This window comes from Micropterus dolomieu, linkage group LG06, assembly GCF_021292245.1.
Source record: "Micropterus dolomieu isolate WLL.071019.BEF.003 ecotype Adirondacks linkage group LG06, ASM2129224v1, whole genome shotgun sequence".
Classification (NCBI taxonomy): Eukaryota; Metazoa; Chordata; class Actinopteri; order Centrarchiformes; family Centrarchidae; genus Micropterus; species Micropterus dolomieu.
The window spans coordinates 23,439,494-23,457,011 of record NC_060155.1 but is presented as its reverse complement, the minus strand read 5'-3'; the positions used below and the strand labels follow the sequence as shown (position 1 = coordinate 23,457,011).

Genomic DNA, 17,518 nt, shown 5'->3' with positions numbered 1-17,518 from the left:
CGAAAATTGACAGTAACAAGGCTCATCATGTCCCTGGACTTGTTACACTCCTCTCTAATCTTACATCCATTTATAGACAAATGTTTGCTTTGCATACATATGTTGTAGACATTCATGCAAAGAGATCTGCCCTACATCATGCATTGTAACTCTCTTATCTAAAGCCATGGCTTCTCTCTGTAGTCCTCCTGATCATATAGCAACATGCAAGTAACTGTCAAACAAACACATGTATTGACTTTACCATAAGAGTTCCTTATAACTGATCTATAAAGCATTAATCAATTATTCAAGATCTATTTAGACATTAATTACAACGTATAAACCTATTTTAGGATGGGTGCTTCATTAGAAAGTAGTGTGTTGAGGGTTTACACAAAAAAAATACCAAAATCATGTGTCCCACAAAATGGCTTTTTTATTAAAAAACAACAAAAATGTGATCAAGCACCAGAAGTTTTATAAAGATGAAAACACATTTGTAACAACGGATATAAAACACTTTTTAAAACAGTATTTTAAAAGGGAACATCATATATACTCGTATCATAGTATGATTATCTTCCCAAAGTGTTAAAACCAGATTTCTTATAAAGTCAGCATTAATGCTCATATAGGTCATGAAAAGAAAGAAGTCTACATACATTCAGTAATCAACGTGAATATGACACCAAACTACTTTTTGATAAGAGACAAGAGCGTTAAGTAAAAAAAAGAAAGCCTAATATAAAAATAATATAGACATCAAAAACTAACATCAGTGGCAGTACTTTATATAGGCCCACAACTGACACATGGAAGGTTGGCAGGTAAGGATGTTTTGCCCAGTCAGTCACCAGATATCTTCTCCCTGTAGGCTACCCATAAAAGCTTTTTAACTTTTACTGATGCAACCCATTTAACAATCTCCTTCAGCATGTATGTAGTATACCTGGTAAACTATGAGATTCTTTGCAAACTGACCATGTGTTTCTCACAATGTCTGATGCTAAAAAGTGGCAGTAGTGTTACAACTCTTGCACACTATTCAGGTCCCATTATTGGTCCACAATCACAGGAGACAAAAATATGGCAAGGAATAAGAAACAAAGAAATGTAAAAGACAAAATCATCTGTAGTAGAAAATGCCCCCGTCACACTGAAACTAATCGGTCATTAAAATATAACCTTTCTGGAATGGCTGGGTCTCAGGAACTAATCTGGGTGAGTGTTTCTGTTTTTTCCTCATAGCTTAAACCTTTCTCATCTCAGCTTTACATGCCAGTCTTCTACAAAAGTGATACAGTGTTTTCAGTCTGAGGTAGAAAATGGCGCAACCGCTACCAGCCAATTTTCCCACAGCTACAAGCCAGCAATCGTCCTGAATGAAGGAACAAAGAATTCACACTGGTGTTTCTCCAGATTCTTCATAATCCTGAACATCTTTCCACAAGTAGTACAACTGAAAGGCTTCTCTCCAGTGTGGAACCTCAGGTGTGCTTTCAGATTCTCTCGCAAACGGAAGCTTTTGCTACACTGCATGCAGGTGTGCGGCCTCTCCCCTGTGTGGAACCTCAAGTGGCGGCGGAGGCTCTTCCTCAGCGCAAACGTCTTCGAGCACACTGAACACGAGTATGGTTTTTCTCCGGTGTGAAAGCGCTCGTGCCGCCGGAGAATCTTCCTCCGCTTGAATGTCTTCCCACAGATGCTGCATGCATATCCATCACGGGAGTGGGTGACCACCTTCTGAAGCCGCCAAACCCCGTTTCCACAGGGGGTGAAGCAGCAGAGGCGATGGCCTGTGTGAAGACCTTGGTGGCGGCGGAGGTCTTTGGGCAGAGGCCAGCCAGTTTTGTTGTTAGCATCATCACCTTTAGCAACATCACCCTGAAGCGTCATCTCTGACTCAGGCACCGTGAGCATGTTCACCAGCTGAACCGCACAGGGACGCATCAGCTTTTGGTCGGGAGAAGTCAGTTTCAGTTTCATATGTAAATTGTTCTTCGTCTCCTTTGGTGTGGGGATCCGTTCCCAAACCCCAACCTGACCAGGCGTCACAGCTCCATCAGACGGGGACGGACTGTAGGCAGTGCCCTTAGCGGTGCTCACGCGGGCTGGCTGAGGCTCGGCTTGAACAGGCTTCTCGGGGCTGTCAGGTTTGGGAGCTGGAGACTCTGCCTTAAGGATCAACGGGCAAACAAACTTAACCTTCTCCCCAGAAATGCTATCACGTGTGTCTGGTTGGATCACGAGAGGCTTCTGTTTAGCTGGAGAGCATTGTGTAGATCCATGTCTTAAAGTCTCTGTCCTTGTTTCTGCAGAGACTGAAAAAGATTAAGACACATTATTTAATCACATTGGACATTCCCTCCACCCTTTTCCCAGAAACCTTCTTGTTTAGCTGTGATCTGTCTGAATATATTTCCAACAGAATAAATAACATTGCTGGCTTCATCAGTTAAAAGTCATGGCGTTTTGTCACTCAAACAGTGTTTCCTGGTTTCTTCAACTGATTTTACTTATACTTATTTGTGAGTAAGAGACGCCAATTTCTCTCTCCCTCTCTGTCTCTGCATGTTTTATCTTTTGTTTACTCTAACGGCTTCTCCTGTTCAGGGTTACCGCGGAGTGCAGCCTATCCCAGCATCCACTGGGACTCCTGTCAGTTTATGACAGGGACATATTGTGTTCATGTTTGTCTGTTATTTTGCAGAACACAATGCACATTTAAGGAAAAAGCTTAACAAATATAATTTCAGGTGTTTTTTATAGCGCTTATTGTTTCTGATAATTATTGGTATTATGACATACTGTTGAAATCAAATATCTAACAAGCATATAGTAAAACTGAAAATCTGTCTAATCTTATTGCAAATTATGCATGGAATTACATCCATGATCATGCTTCCTGTTAGTATGTTTTCAGCCTTGCATTTCAATTCACTGTCTTGATACTTTTCCTTACCATGCAAAACAACTTCTGTTTGTCGATCGCTGTCCGTTGGGGACTCAAACCCACTCAACTCCACCATGTCCAAAGTCTGCGTCAGAACCTTATTAAAGAAGAAACCCAGGGAAAAAATAAACAGATTTTTTTTGCTGTAGTTGATATTTATGTTGATTTATGTTGAGCTCTTGTTCCTGTCTGTAATAAATAAACATGCATATTTTTACTGTAGAACTGTAAAAAGGTTTTGAAGTATAAAAAATAAATACATTTGATTCCTCAAAAACAAGTATGACGTAATGGGGCCATGTATTTTTATTTGTTGAACCAAAAATGGAAAAAAGTTTTTCCTTTTTTGTTGTCAGAATAAAAATATCAAATATACAACGCATTATTTTGTTATTCTGTTTTTCTTGTGATTTAAAAAAAAAAAACAATCTCCGCAGTGTTTTCCTGCTCGCCAAGTTGTGTGTGACGAGCACCATGCTGAATGTCAATATGCGTTCTTTGGCTTGGCAAACAGTAGGACAATTAAGTAGCCTCCTGTAATCCATTGCTTAAAACGAAGGGAAAGATTACTCTGGAGCTTCCCACAAGATCTATCAGGCATCCCACCGGGGCAGTTCCCTTAAGTCAGATGTTGAGTGTTGGTGCGGGGGTTGTCAGGCAAGGAGGGAAAGCATCACTGAAGGCACAGGGGTAACTGAATCAGCTGCACAGGTGCTTGCACTGTCCAATGTGGTGACGCAACGGTCACGATGTTCATTCATTCATAATAGTGCATGATGCGAATGAGCAAACATCAGATTGTTTCAGCTTTCCCAATGAGGGTGTCGCCCTGACACTATTTTTGTAAAGTTTCATGCAACTTAAAATGTTTTTCATAGGGGGGGGGGGGGGAATAAATAAATCAACGCCGACTTCCTTGACCTTTACGTTTCCCCTCCAGCCAGCAGTCAACATACATGGCTACCACCCTGCTTTAATTGTCAGGCTGCCCCATACCTTCCAGCCAACCTACTGCAAGCAAGCAGATGTTTTTGTAGAGATGCAGTTACGGACAAATGGTTTGCTGTCCAATTTGAAGACAAAAATAGAATTTCCTTCTTCTTTTTTTTTTTTATTCACACGAAAAACAAAAACAAACAAAATAATACACTGTATATTGTTTTCCCTCTGGGATCAATAAAGTATTTCTGATTCTGATTATCATGTCAAGCAAGTTGAACAAAGCTTTGGCTGGAGGGCACACAGGCCCTGTGAGAACAGGCCAGGCACTGATGACAAGCTACAATGTGTAAGTCACATAGTTGCTCACACTTCCCTTCATCCTGTTCCTCCTTTTTCCACGGGCGACTAACACCCCAATAAATTCTCACTGACCTGTTCCTTCACAGGCGACTGTTCGAGGTCAACTTGGCCATTATCTTCAGCCAGGAGAATTACTGGAATGAGACACCCCTCCACCACCTCCACCTCCTCCTCCCTGCACTCCCTGGAACAATCCCCATCCGAGGGTAAAGAGGGGCCTGTGGAGAAGAGGGGGGAGGGGTTAAGACAGAGGGACACATACATTCCTTTACACTGGGTTTGCAATGGGGGAACACTCTGCAGGAGTTCAGCGCTACAATTAAAAGTGAACATAGTTTGCAGGAACTGAATGCACAAATGCAACTAAGTCTGTGCTTAGTTCAAGCACAACATGCTATGGCATGCTTCGGATCTTATCATGCAGTTAAGTTTTTAAGGAGCAACTAGTCTACACGCTCTCCTTATGCAGCTATCCCTGCAACCTAGCGGTGCACGCAAACAGGAAGTCATAGCATTTAAAGCTCCTAACACACACACACACCACAAAGCTCGAACGGGGGATACATGTCTCTGTCCACTTGCACTCCGATGCTGCGTTTTGTGTCCTCGATCGATAAACTATCCAGCGTCTCCACGGTTTCATTTTCCCTTTTGTCTTCATTGCGGCCCACATCCACATCCAGCGCCGATGCTCGATACCTGCTCTCGAACAGTTTGGTTAACTCCACGGTGGCCGCTTTGACCAGCGCTCCCAGCACCGACTCCACCTGCGCCTGGAGGTTCACGACGCCCGCCGACATTTTGGCTGAGTCGTCTTTGCAGGATTCAGCGTTTGTACAAAAAAAATCAGAGTAAAATGGAAGTAATTAGCAGGGGTTTTTATTTACCAACGACAGCCACATGGCTTGCAGAAAGAAGGGGCGTATCTCGTACTGGCGCAGGCGCGCCAAACACTTTGGGGCGGCCAGTTACATTTAGTCTATGGTTGCGTCACGAAATAAGAGGGGCGGAGCCAAACGATGATTAGACCCGATATAAATCTATGCTCAGAACCGAGAGTGCTTTTGTGTTTCACGTTCTCTCATGTTTAGCCACACAGGCCCTGTCTCCTTTTCTGGGTATTTGTGTTTTTTTTTAAAGATGGATATTTGAGATGTCTTTGTTTTAAGATTCCTTTCTTAATAAAAACAAGACTAGGACAAGAATGCAATCTTTTTCTACATTTTGGAGGGCACCTCCAGTGTTAATAGCAAAACACTTAGTTGCTTTGTGTCTATGACAATTGACTATGTAATTAGTGGAAGTCACAGTGTACATTATGTCTTTATATATGAAATCTTTTCAAAGTGGGACCGTGGTTACAGGTGGCCATCGTGGAGGGGAACAAAGCCTTATTATTTCTACCTTGGCTTCCACCGACACTTTGTCGCAGCGCAAAAATTCATCTTTAGGCTGGCAGAATTTCACACACAAACACCTTTAAAAAACTATACAGTGATAGGGTTTCTGTCCAAGCTGTCATTTATTTAAGACTTTAAAGTAAGTTAAATGTCTCTTGTTACAAAAATAGAATATGGCTGTTGTCATATTTCATTATCGTAGAAAACATCCATATGATGTACAGCACTTTCAGTGTACAGCGTTACATTGATTTCACAGAGCAGGCTGGTGATGGAAAAGTCTGCTAGCACCCTTGGATCTGGCTTCAGTTGTTTCGATACGGGGTCAAACAAGAAAATAAGTGAACAAATAAAACACATTCAAACTGCAACAGACTTCACAGATGGACTCAGACATAATGCATACAACATTGCAACCCCTCCAGTACTTCAGTAAAGCAGATATATCAGTTGATGGCAAGGTTTTAAAAGAATTTCTTTTTTTTATTGTACTGGACAGTGTTACATGTGGGAATAAAGGCACCGTGGGATCTTAGAAAGTACTTTTTTACATGGAGGATTAGTGAATATGTTGGGGCGAGGGATAAACGAGTAATGGAATATTATTCTGGTGAGATGCAGAGAGAGGATGACGAAAAGATGTGATATCAAAATGAAGTTCAACATAAGAACTAGATACAAAAGAAGATTATTTGACAGAGCTGATGATGTTGACTCTTGAAACTGAATTGGTCAGACTTAAAGAGTAAATTATGACTTCATGATTTAATAATCATCATCATCATCATCGTCATCATCGTCATCGTCGTCGTCGTCATCATCGTCATCATCATCGTCGTCATCATCGTCATCATCATCGTCGTCATCGTCATCGTCGTCATCATCGTCGTCATCATCGTCGTCATCATCGTCATCATCATCGTCATCATCGTCGTCATCGTCATCATCATCATCATCATCATCGTCGTCATCATCATCGTCGTCGTCGTCATCATCATCGTCGTCATCATCATCGTCATCATCATCATCAGGATCGATTTCACCTGACAGAACATCCTCGATCCAGTCCTCCAGCTCGTCTACAGATGGCAAGTCCTCCCCATCATCCATGTCCATCCACACGCTGTCAGCCTGCAGAGTGATGAAGAACAAATGAAACCATACTCTGGGGAGGCGAAAGCCTTAAAGGTACCCTGTGGAGTTTTGGACTACTAGTAGCCCTATGGAGCAATTTTTCACAAGCGGCCCCCCGTTTTGTTTGTATCGTGCACAAAGGGTTGTAGCTTTTGAGGAAAATTCTATATACAAAGGTATAGATAGATTGTGGACTTGTCTGTAACCTGCTTGGGGTTACAGTCCTTTTGAGCCCCTACATGTACATTCATTCAACCAATTTTACCCAAAGTCTCATAAACGAACCAAACTGTCTACACTGGGATACTGCTACAGGCTGCTACATGGTGCACAGTCTGACTGTGCAACATGTAAACATGATATAAACTGATACAAACTGAAAAATGAAGGGTCTTAAAAATAGATTTTGACACAGGGTCCCTATAAGACAAAGCACAATTCATATGGAGCATGATTGGGTGAGAATGCTTTTTCAGAGCACTTACTGTTTCAGTTTTAAGTGTTCTTCAGATTTATAATTAATCAAATTACGACAAAGTGATTGCACCAGATATAACCAGGGATTTTCAGGGTATTACTGGGTTCATAGGACAGTTGGTCACTCTCTATTATTTGAGTATTATGTACTCTGAGTATATACATATGTATAACAGAATACAGCAAAACACACAAAGGCATGGGCAATGTACGAAGGAAGTACCAAAAATATTACTCACATCATCAGCATCGACAACACCAATCTGTGGGGAGGACAGGTCAATTCCAAAAGTCTTCTCCCAGTGTGGCAGAAGCTGCAGGGGAAAATATTATGATTAACCCCACTGTTATAATCCAGGGTGAATCAAATGACTGTGAGTCAAGGAGTACCGAGACAAGTTTCTCCGGTATGCATAATGCACTGTGTTATATTCTTACCAGGGGGAAATCGTCAGGGTCAATCCAGACAATGCTGAGGTCGGGGTTGTCGGTGTTATCCTCTGCAACTTGCTTCAGGATCTCAAGGAACTCAAAACCGTCTAAGGAGTGGAGAGGACAGCAGTGAAACTAAGACTAAACTAATGGGTATTTGCTGATTCTTTTATTGCTCATCCTTCATTCACCTGCAGAAGGACTACACAGCTTTATGGGACAGTCTGATTAAATTTGACCTATCATCACCATGCAAAAACCTCTTCCAACCCCGTTGCTGCCCCATGTAACACTCCCTAGATGTGCTTTGGTGACTGGTTATAACTGTTTTATAATCTGGTGGTGTTTCTGTCAGCAATGTTTTACAGTTAACTCAGGGTTCCTTTACCTGGGTCAGCCTCCTCTGCAAAAGCAATGATATGTTCACCACCAACATCGTCATCCTGTGGAAAGAATAAAGGCAAACTGAACTCACTGGGGTTAACTTGTTAAAGTTACAATTTCAGGAACTTCAGAAACTGTAGTTTAATCTCATCAAAGTTTCCTCATTGAAGAATAGTAGTACAAAAACAGACCTTTGGTTTAATTTGTTGTGGTGTTGAATGTACTTACCCAGATCTCGTACATGTTGTGGGGTTGCAGCTTCCTCAGGGTTGGTCTTGAAAAGCACAGGAGTATGCGATTTTATGCATTTTGTTTTACAGTATGGAAGGTAAAGCGCCTACCTCATGAGATCACTGTAGTAGATTATAGAGTTAATGAGACTTACCTGTCGTTATCTTCAATGAATTTCACCAGCTCCTCCTCAGAGTAAGGTTTTCCTGGGATGACCACTGGATCATCAATGAAGGGCTCATAGAAGTCTACCTCATTAAGCTTCAGCTCCAGAGCCTTGGCAATCTGTAACACACAATCAAAGGATTAGAACTAACAACTGAGCACAAAGGACCTGGGAACCATGCAGAAATGAATGGTTTATAACATAAAAAGGTTTAATTCACAAGATATTTCACCAGTTTAGTTTGTTTTAATAAATGCAAACAATTTCATTTTGACTGTTTGAGGTCAACATTTTTAGATCTACAGTATGGCATGTTTGAATGAAAGCTGTCTTGTAGAAGGTGTGCTAATTGAAAGAACGAGCGATACAACACTGGAGGTATATTGAACATTCAGCCTCCAGAATTTGCCTGTCTGCAGACACATACTTCATCAGTTTTTATTTGGAAAAGCAGGCATACTACTGTACGTCTAGCTCTTACAATTTTATCAATGAGGACTTCTAGGTAGTCTCACAAAAGAAGGAAGAACCTTTCAGCTGAGGGCTTAGTGTTTTAAATGGCAACACTGTTTACCTCTGACATGATAGTTTTATACCCAACCTGCCCAAGTTGAGCATCTATTTCCACTCTTTTTGGGGATACGTTACTGCAAACCACTGCATGAGTCAGAGTACCCATTTATAACATGATCATGAGGATGTCTATGAGTTCAAATCTAATTCAACCTTGATTGTTAAGCATTAGGAGCTGAATTATAACATACTGTAGGGAAATATCATGGCTGTTTAATCCGGATAGGAACTATAGCCTACATCATCAATCAAGAATCTAAAATGGTCATTTTAAATAACAACAAAATATTACTTGCAGACATAGAAACAGAATGACCTTTGTCTCATACTGGTGTCTTTCTCTGTGTGTTTGTGATGACTGGCTGGGTAGATAGGAATGAGTCGATGCCTAGACAGCTAAGGACGGGAGATATGGCGCTCTTCTTCAGTCTTAGATGTTTACAGACTGTCTCCCCTAAGAATATATTACCTGTGTGAATGTGACCTGCTAATTACAACGTGACTTAGGCTAACTTGGGTAAGCATAGTGTCTTGTTTTGAACCAATGTCCAATAGAATCTTCACACATGTAAATATGGGTGACGAATAACCTTGCTATTCTATAATTTTAGTAGTTCTAGGAAGGAGGAAGGAGGCGGCTTTGGCTCAGGAGGTAGGAGATATAACGGGTTGCCTGTTAATCGAAGGATCAACGGTTCAATCCCCCAGCTCTTCCAATCTGTGTCAAAGTGTCCTTGGGCAAGATACTTAAACCCAAATTGTTTAAGTATCTTGTCGTAGATAAGATACTTAATGGCAAGATTCAGTGTGTGAATCTTGCCATTCACACACTGATAGCTGTTCCATCAGTGTGTGAATCACACAATTATAATATAGTAAATATATATATTGTTTGTTTTAAGTGTTAAATACATGGGATAAAGGATGTTGTTCTAAAATGGTTCATTAGATTCATAATTCACATGTATTAATCAATAGTCAGCATCAAATAGCTCTTTATGGAGTGCCTCAAGGCTCAATTTTTTGGCCCATTGCTTTATATAAACAATGGATCAAATGATAATATGTAATGTCAAAGGAGTTGCTAGTAGTGATGAATCCACAGAGAATAATAACCCAATTCCAGCAACTCTCATGTCTACGGAACGTTTACCATCTTTTAGCTATTGCTTTGGTTTTCTGGCAAATACTACAGGCTATGCCCTCATCAACCTCATTTTCAGCAGCTGTCGACAGCTGTTTTGAGAAAAAAAAGCTTTGATAAACCCACTGGACATGGATCAGCACCAAACAACAGACAGAGAAAGCTTTTGTTTTAATACTTTTCATATAGCTCTATGTGTCTGATCAAACGTATATAATTATCGTGATTACTTACCTTGGGGTTGAATGTGGCAAAGAACTGGATGTGAGGATGAAACTCTTCAGCAGCATCGGCAAAAGCCTCAAAATCTGAAATTTTACAGGCATCCATCAAGTTGTTTCAGTAGATTGCCCCCTGTATGAAATATCTATGAATGTAGACTTGTTGCCCTCATCATTACTTTAGCTGCTAGCGTGCTTACTTAATAATCATGTTAAAAATCAAATCCGTCTGCAACTTAAAGTTAAATCAAGCAATCTGAGCCTGGTCTCTGTTGCACTTGCTTGACATGCAATTATGAGCAATTGTGTTGAAGCAAGCAACAGGTTATCATGCCATCACAGTACAGATTCTTACGTTCTGACTTGTGACTCTTAAAGTAGCCCACCAATTTGATGTCCTCTTCGACATTTTTGAAGCCTTTCAGTTCCCTACTATTGTCAATAATTTCCACAGGGTCCTCAAGAACCTATGAATGAAAATGAGGGTCATGGAGGAGAAAAGGGGGGAAACAACGAAGATGGAGGTGACAGAAAAGAAGAACCCCGAATTAGATTCCGAGGGTCATCTTCAAATAAAGCAAAGTGGGATTTAAAGACTTTTTTTTTTGTTGCTAAAATAAGGCAGGGTATTAACTGGGAGATTATATCCTCACGAACATCATAGATGAACTCCACAAGAGTGTCTGCTGCAAACTCGCCATCATATTCTATGACTTCATCGTCTGTGAAGATGTAGACGCTGTCAGACTCATCAAGGCCTGGGGGAAAAGAGAAGAAGGTGTTTACCTCGTCCTTCCCACATGTTTTATATTTATCTTCCATAAGAACAAGAAACATTAAAGTGAAGGAGGGAATATCCCACTGAAAGCTACATTATCTCTAGTTAGACAGGTTAGTTACAATTATTATCCTTTAGAGATTAATAGTTTATCTCTGGCTGAGTAAATGGCTGAGATACTGATACTGGCTGGTGTCATTTTGCATAATGATATGTTATAATGATATATAACTAAGTGTCTGCAGCTGTGGAGTGTTTACCTAATTTCTTTGCAACTACTTTGTCGAGCTTTGCATCGATGAGACCGACTCCGACATCCTCATCATCAAACTCATCCAGGACCTGGGCTGCAAGCTGTGAAACAAAGACACTGTCATGTAACTTTAGATTTGTCAGTTTAGTCTATAAAACATGGGAACATATGTCTGTATAAGTGTACAGTAAAATTTGTGTTTATATCCAAATCTCATGCACATTTATGCTTTTTTGACATATTTGTGTCAATCAGTAGTTTCATTACCATAAAAGCATGCTTTTCAGAGCGCTGCTTATGCACTTTCTAAATCTGTATGAAACTTGAACCTCATGACTGACAGTTGGTTCCACGAATGACAGTGCCACATACACAGCCTGACTGCATTCAGGAAGTGGTTTGAGGGTTGTCTCAGTGTGTTTGGAGGGTAAAAAGCACGCACGCATGCTCACACACATACACATCGGTGTCACAGATCTTGAGCAGCTGCTTTTACTGGCATCTGCAATAGTTTGACCATCCAGGCTGTTTTGCAGGTTGTTATGCAAATAATTCTTGGCATTTATATTAATTTGACTGGTGTTGCAGATGGGTGGGGTCTAGTAGAGCAGTTTCTAGTTTGTAGCTTAGCAGCAGGTAAGTAAGGTATGAACATACTTTATATATAATGCAGAAATATGTACAATTGGAATTATATACATTTTAGAAAAGCAAATTAAGTCTGTAAGTACAGTCATTTTTGCATTGCACTATATTTTGTTGCAGACCCCACCCTTTTGGCATTTAAGAAGGCTAAAATAAACTTTTAAAGGGCAAGTGATTAAGGTGAGTAAGGCTTGATACCATCCAAGCAAGTGAAGATGGATACATTTGAGGATAAACTGTAATGACCACATATGAAAAAACACTGGTGTCTCCTAATGTTCGAATTGTTTTCCATTTCCTGTATAACTTTAACAAAACTAACAAATTACAAATCTGCAAGTATGTGAAATGAGAGATAAATGTGTATTTGCATTGTATTGACACATTACAGGGTGTGCATCTTGATTTGAATATGTAATATGAATATAATATGAATAAATTCAATTTTTATTTAGTTATCTGGTGGCATCTTTACTTTGCATTAATTTCATAGCTGTGTCTGTCCTCTAAATATAAAACATGCAAAGTTGTCTTTGGATCTTGGTGCACAGAATGTGTATCTGCAGTAATGTAGCTGATATGTAAGGTTAAACCAACAGCCTCAGTATCTGGGATGGGATTTTATAGCTTTCACAGCTGCATTTGTTCTATCTACACGACATGCATGTAAATACTGTCCTGTTGTGCCTGTTCACTGAGACATATATGTATGGCAAAAACATAAATACATATACATAAATACATGTGATAAAATGTAATTTCCTGCCGTGACAATGAGATAGTTATTACTGCTGTGAAAAAATGATCTATCCTCCTATTGGACAGTGCAGAGTCATCCTATTTTGATAATAACAATAGTGTACTTATCTGTTTTCATGGACAGTGACCAATTTAAAAGCACAGTGCATTTAGTATGGAGAATGCAGGCCCTTTAATCTCAACATGGCAAAATTATTAAGCATTAAGTCTAAGCCACAACACGTAGAACTCTGTCACAGTGTTCAGGCCACCTTAACAGTCTTCTTTGACCAAGGGAGAAAACCCTTAAATATGACTTCCTCACTCTCATTATATCACATTTCATTTAACTTTAACTAGCCTCCACAGAGCGCCTTGACCTCTGAGATGTTGAGCCTTCTGCTGTTGTCTGTTACTAATAATAAAACCTCATCAAATGTGAATCATAATACATTCTTAAGGAGAAACACAAGCCTTCAGCGAGCTCGACCCACCACAAAAGCAGCTCAGGATAAATATAGTGCCAGAAGCCACACCAGCCCCAGGACTATTTTGGCGAGGTGGCAGTGATGCTCAGCCCTCTGGGATCCGCTGACAAGTACAGTACTGCAAGTGTCAATCACAGCGCCGAGCTGAGCCAGCACTACTGGAGCCAGAACCTTCAGTCCTGGCCTCCAGCCCTGAGACCAAGCCCTAATGCTCCCATACAGAGGCTGTTGAGATGATGTGATATGCTGAGGAGAGCAGCGTCTCTCTCTCTCTCTCTCTCTCTCTCTCTCTCTCTCTCTCTCTCTCTCTCAGTTTTGGTTATAAATGTTTTCCTTCCTATAATTACCTGTTACTGATTTTCATTTATTTTGTTGACTTTACATCATTAGATAGAACCACCCAAAGTCCTTCCACATGAATGCGGCAAAAAGAAAAATCCAATTTTTCTCGCTAATCTATCTGCACATGAAATTAATGGGATGATCACAGCTGTCAAAAATGAGTCAGAGAAAGAGCTTGAATGTTGCTGCTGATTCCACTTAGAGTCATCCAACTGAATTGATTTCAGAAATCTGCTTTTGAATTTGGTAGTAATTGCAGAGTTTTGTGCCCGCTTTGCATGTCAACTCTAAAAGGAGCCGCCAGCAATGCCTGCAGCTCTCCTGAAAATATAATAATGTATCCGGTGTATAAGGTAGCAGCCTTGACTGTGCACTGTGTAGTGGCCAGGTCAAATGCTGTGAAATATGGTCCCGTATATGTATTAAAGTCATCAGCACAATCACTTTTTTAGAGAACTTTCACAGTAGATATTAGTCCAGTATTTATTTAAACAATATAGATAGATAGATAGATAGATAGATAACTTTTCCTGGAAAATGTGGTATAGGAGTATGTGATCAGTATTTTCTGAGGTAACCTGAGAACACACCTGGGTCCTGAAACCTGAAAGCTTTGTTCTGAATGATGATGTAATTGTCTGTTTGCGAGGATTGTGGTGAAACGGCTAAGTCTCCAGGTTGACAGGAGACCTGAGGTGTGAAAGACGTACTGATAGAGGTGTGTCAAATGCATCAACTCACACACACACACACACACAATGTACACAGGCCCAGAGTTTGCCAGAATACATGATATTTCAAATCCTCACAGCTCAGCTCTTTGCCTCCACGCTGATGACACACTGCAGGCTTGTGACACATTTTCAGGAGTTCACCTATCAACAGTTCTGAATCCAGCAAAGCTATTTTCCACCTTGTTGCATCACTTTTCCATGATAACTCTAAGTGTTCAATTTCACTTTTAACTGTTATCAAATATTCTTTCCTTTCCTTTTTTCCTTTTCCTTTCATTTTTACTCTTAATTGCAATTTTGAGTTCAAGACATTTGCATTATGAATCCAGCACTAGTTATACTGTTTCCTCATCACTAAGCTAACCTGCTTTTCTAACCATAGTTCCCATCTCAACCCACCTCAAGGGCCAACTCCTCAATCTCAAACTGTCTCTGGGCGACGCGGCTGGATCCGGGATGGTCATGGTAGTACACTACCATAACATCGTACTTCTTCATCACAGACTTATAGTTCTTCGCATTGAGGTCGTGGACACGGTCTTTTCCATCATACTCTGGGAAGTCCAAGCTCTCCTTGCCCAATGATAGCCCCCCAAAGGACAGCAAGACCGCCACCAGCACCCAGGTCCACTTCATGGCTCCTCTTTAAGATAATGTAAATGTATTTGCCGTTTCAGAAAGTAAACAAATGGGAGGGACAAAAACAAAAACAAAATTGTTTGTTCAAAATATGGAGAACCCCTTCCAATCCGCGTCACCCAGAAGAGAGCAAGACCAACTCTTGCATCCACCTTATTAAAAACCTCACATGGGAAACTGGGAGTGGGGCACAGGGTGCAAGAGGGGCTGGGCTAAGTTTGACATAGGTGTGAGTGTGTGTCTATGTGGGGTGTTACAGAGCATGGGTAAAATCAGGCGGGGGCTGCTGTGGTTGCTGGGGTGACAGCTTTGTGTGTATGTGTTTGTGTGTGCTTGTGCATGTGTGCTTGAGTGTGTGTTGCAGACCTGTCAAAGTGGGTGGAGTGAGGAGATGACGCTCCCTCTATCCAGACTGAGAACAGAGAAGACAGTGATGGAGGTGGAGGGTGCATAAGCAAGGAATGAAGAGATGAAGATGAATGGTGTATGTGTATTTGCGTGCGTGCTGAGCCTGTCTGCTTTGCGCCAAAAGAAGAAAGAGTGATATGATGGATATAGAGGTGGCTTTGAATATGAGGCAGTCTTTTCCCATATTAAGTGTAGATGGAGGCTTGGATCCTAGCTAAAAATAATGGATGTGGGACAGAGAAGTACATATCAGGAGGGGGTGCTGGTGTCTAATTTGCTGCTGCTGGCACCGGCACAGCGCTAGAATGTGGCACTGGGTCACTCAGGGACATGGAGGGAGTGAGGAGAGGACAGGGTGGTGCACCTGCTGAGGATTCAGGGCATAGGTGTCACTTAGCCCTGACTCAAGAAGAAAGTGAAACATAGAGTTTTATGGCAACGGTGGTGGTGGTGGTGGTGGTGGGGGGGTTTGAGTATGCCCCATCTGTGCATACAGTACACATGTGCCCTGTGCAAAGTGTGCTTGAGATGACTGCATGTGATACTACTTTACAAATTGAAAGGGAAGCGGTAAGCTATAAATAAATATCGTCTACATGGTATCGTAATACTCCTTTTGACCCCCAACACACACATACACGACACACCCCTCGTATCTGTAGCAGGACATGCAACCCACAGTATTAGAGCGGAAAGTTTAAATTTGAAGGAACTTGAACTGTTGAAAGATGCACTGACTTTATGAGTGTGTGGTAGAGATGGTGTCAATGACTGTGGAGAATAAAGCTAAACTGTGGCTCACTGTGTTACTGTAAACATATAATCTGTGGCAGTACACTTTTAGCTGTATCCCAATCAGTGACGTCACAGCAAGTGTTTCAACTTTGAAAACACCTGCTGTGACGTCAATAACCGAGGTGTGGAGGTGTGGAGGTGTGGAAATGCAACAGTTGTTTTGTCTTTTGTGTTTCACAGTGGATTTAACTACTGTTGTACAGAACACAGAAGCTCCAAAAATATAAAAATTCATTATTCGTCATAAGGGGCGGCGCGGTGGTGCAGTGGTTAGCACTGTCGCCTCACAGTTGCCCCGACCTTTGTGTGTGGAGTTTGCATGTTCTCCCCGTGTCCGCGTGGGTTCTCTCCGGGTACTCCGGCTTCCTCCCACCATCCAAAGACATGCAGGCTAGGTTAATTGGTGTTTCCGAAATCATCCTTAGGTGTGGATGTGAGTGCAAGTGGTTGTGTGTCTATGTGTGGCCCTGCGATGGACTGGAGACCTATCCAGGCTGTACCCCGCCTTTCGCCCAAAGTCTGCTGGGATTGGCTCCAGCCCCCCCGCGACCCTGTACGCAGGATAAGTCGTTGATGATGGATGGATGGATGGATTATTCATCATTATTCACCTCACCTACATGGAGCATTTGTGTCTCATTCTCCTCAGTTCACCAAACATTAGCCTCCAAGTCCATCCTCTTGAATACATGCCTTAATGCGGTGGTTCTCAAACTTTTTCACATCAAGGACCCCTAAACTGACACAAATTAGACCACGGACCCCCATTTGATAAGATTTTGTCCTAAGGTCCCCCATCTGATCTGAGGATTTTTGCTTTTAGATGTTTTATTTACAAAAGTGTATGAAACCTATGACCAATGTAAGCATACATTACGTCTTTGTTACTTATAGATGGAATAATAGTGAAAATAAACTATTCCCCTATTTGCTGGGAAAAAATCTAAATGGTCCTATTTTCTTTATAGCTCATTTGTTAGTCCTATAAAAAAAAATTGTTGCTATCAAGAATCCACACATATTGGTGCATACAGTGTATACAGTATTGGGAGAGGCTCTATGGGATGGTTTGTCCAGGGGAGGAACTCTCATTTCATTTCACTTATCATGTTTGTTACCTCTCCTGCTCAGTAGATGACGCTCTCTAATCTAAACTATGACCAAAACCTGAACCAGTTACCCCAGGTCTTAGAACCATAGGCTAAGTGATGTTATAATCAGCTTAGATCAGGGGTGTCAAACTCATTTTCACTAAGGGCCACATAAGCATTATGGTACGCTCAAAGGGCCAGTTGGAAT

At 41.2% G+C, this 17,518-nt stretch overlaps 2 protein-coding genes across 2 annotated transcripts; both read right to left on the bottom strand.

The window, feature by feature from the left end:
- Positions 1 to 393: 393 nt before the first annotated feature.
- Positions 394 to 5,179, bottom strand: si:rp71-1g18.1 (uncharacterized protein LOC559922 homolog). Its single transcript, XM_046052854.1, has 4 exons — positions 4,779 to 5,179; positions 4,310 to 4,455; positions 2,945 to 3,032; positions 394 to 2,303 (listed from the first exon to the last, which is right to left on the bottom strand). The coding sequence occupies exons 1-4, from the start codon at positions 5,035 to 5,037 to the stop codon at positions 1,342 to 1,344; spliced, it is 1,455 nt and encodes a 484-aa protein (XP_045908810.1). The 5' UTR covers positions 5,038 to 5,179; the 3' UTR covers positions 394 to 1,341.
- Positions 5,180 to 6,099: 920 nt separating this feature from the next.
- On the bottom strand, positions 6,100 to 15,013 carry casq1a (calsequestrin 1a). The gene is made up of 11 exons (XM_046052972.1): positions 14,777 to 15,013; positions 11,438 to 11,531; positions 11,057 to 11,157; positions 10,755 to 10,866; positions 10,413 to 10,486; positions 8,450 to 8,580; positions 8,293 to 8,338; positions 8,069 to 8,123; positions 7,687 to 7,787; positions 7,488 to 7,562; positions 6,100 to 6,768 (listed from the first exon to the last, which is right to left on the bottom strand). The coding sequence occupies exons 1-11, from the start codon at positions 15,011 to 15,013 to the stop codon at positions 6,403 to 6,405; spliced, it is 1,392 nt and encodes a 463-aa protein (XP_045908928.1). The 3' UTR covers positions 6,100 to 6,402.
- Positions 15,014 to 17,518: the final 2,505 nt, after the last annotated feature.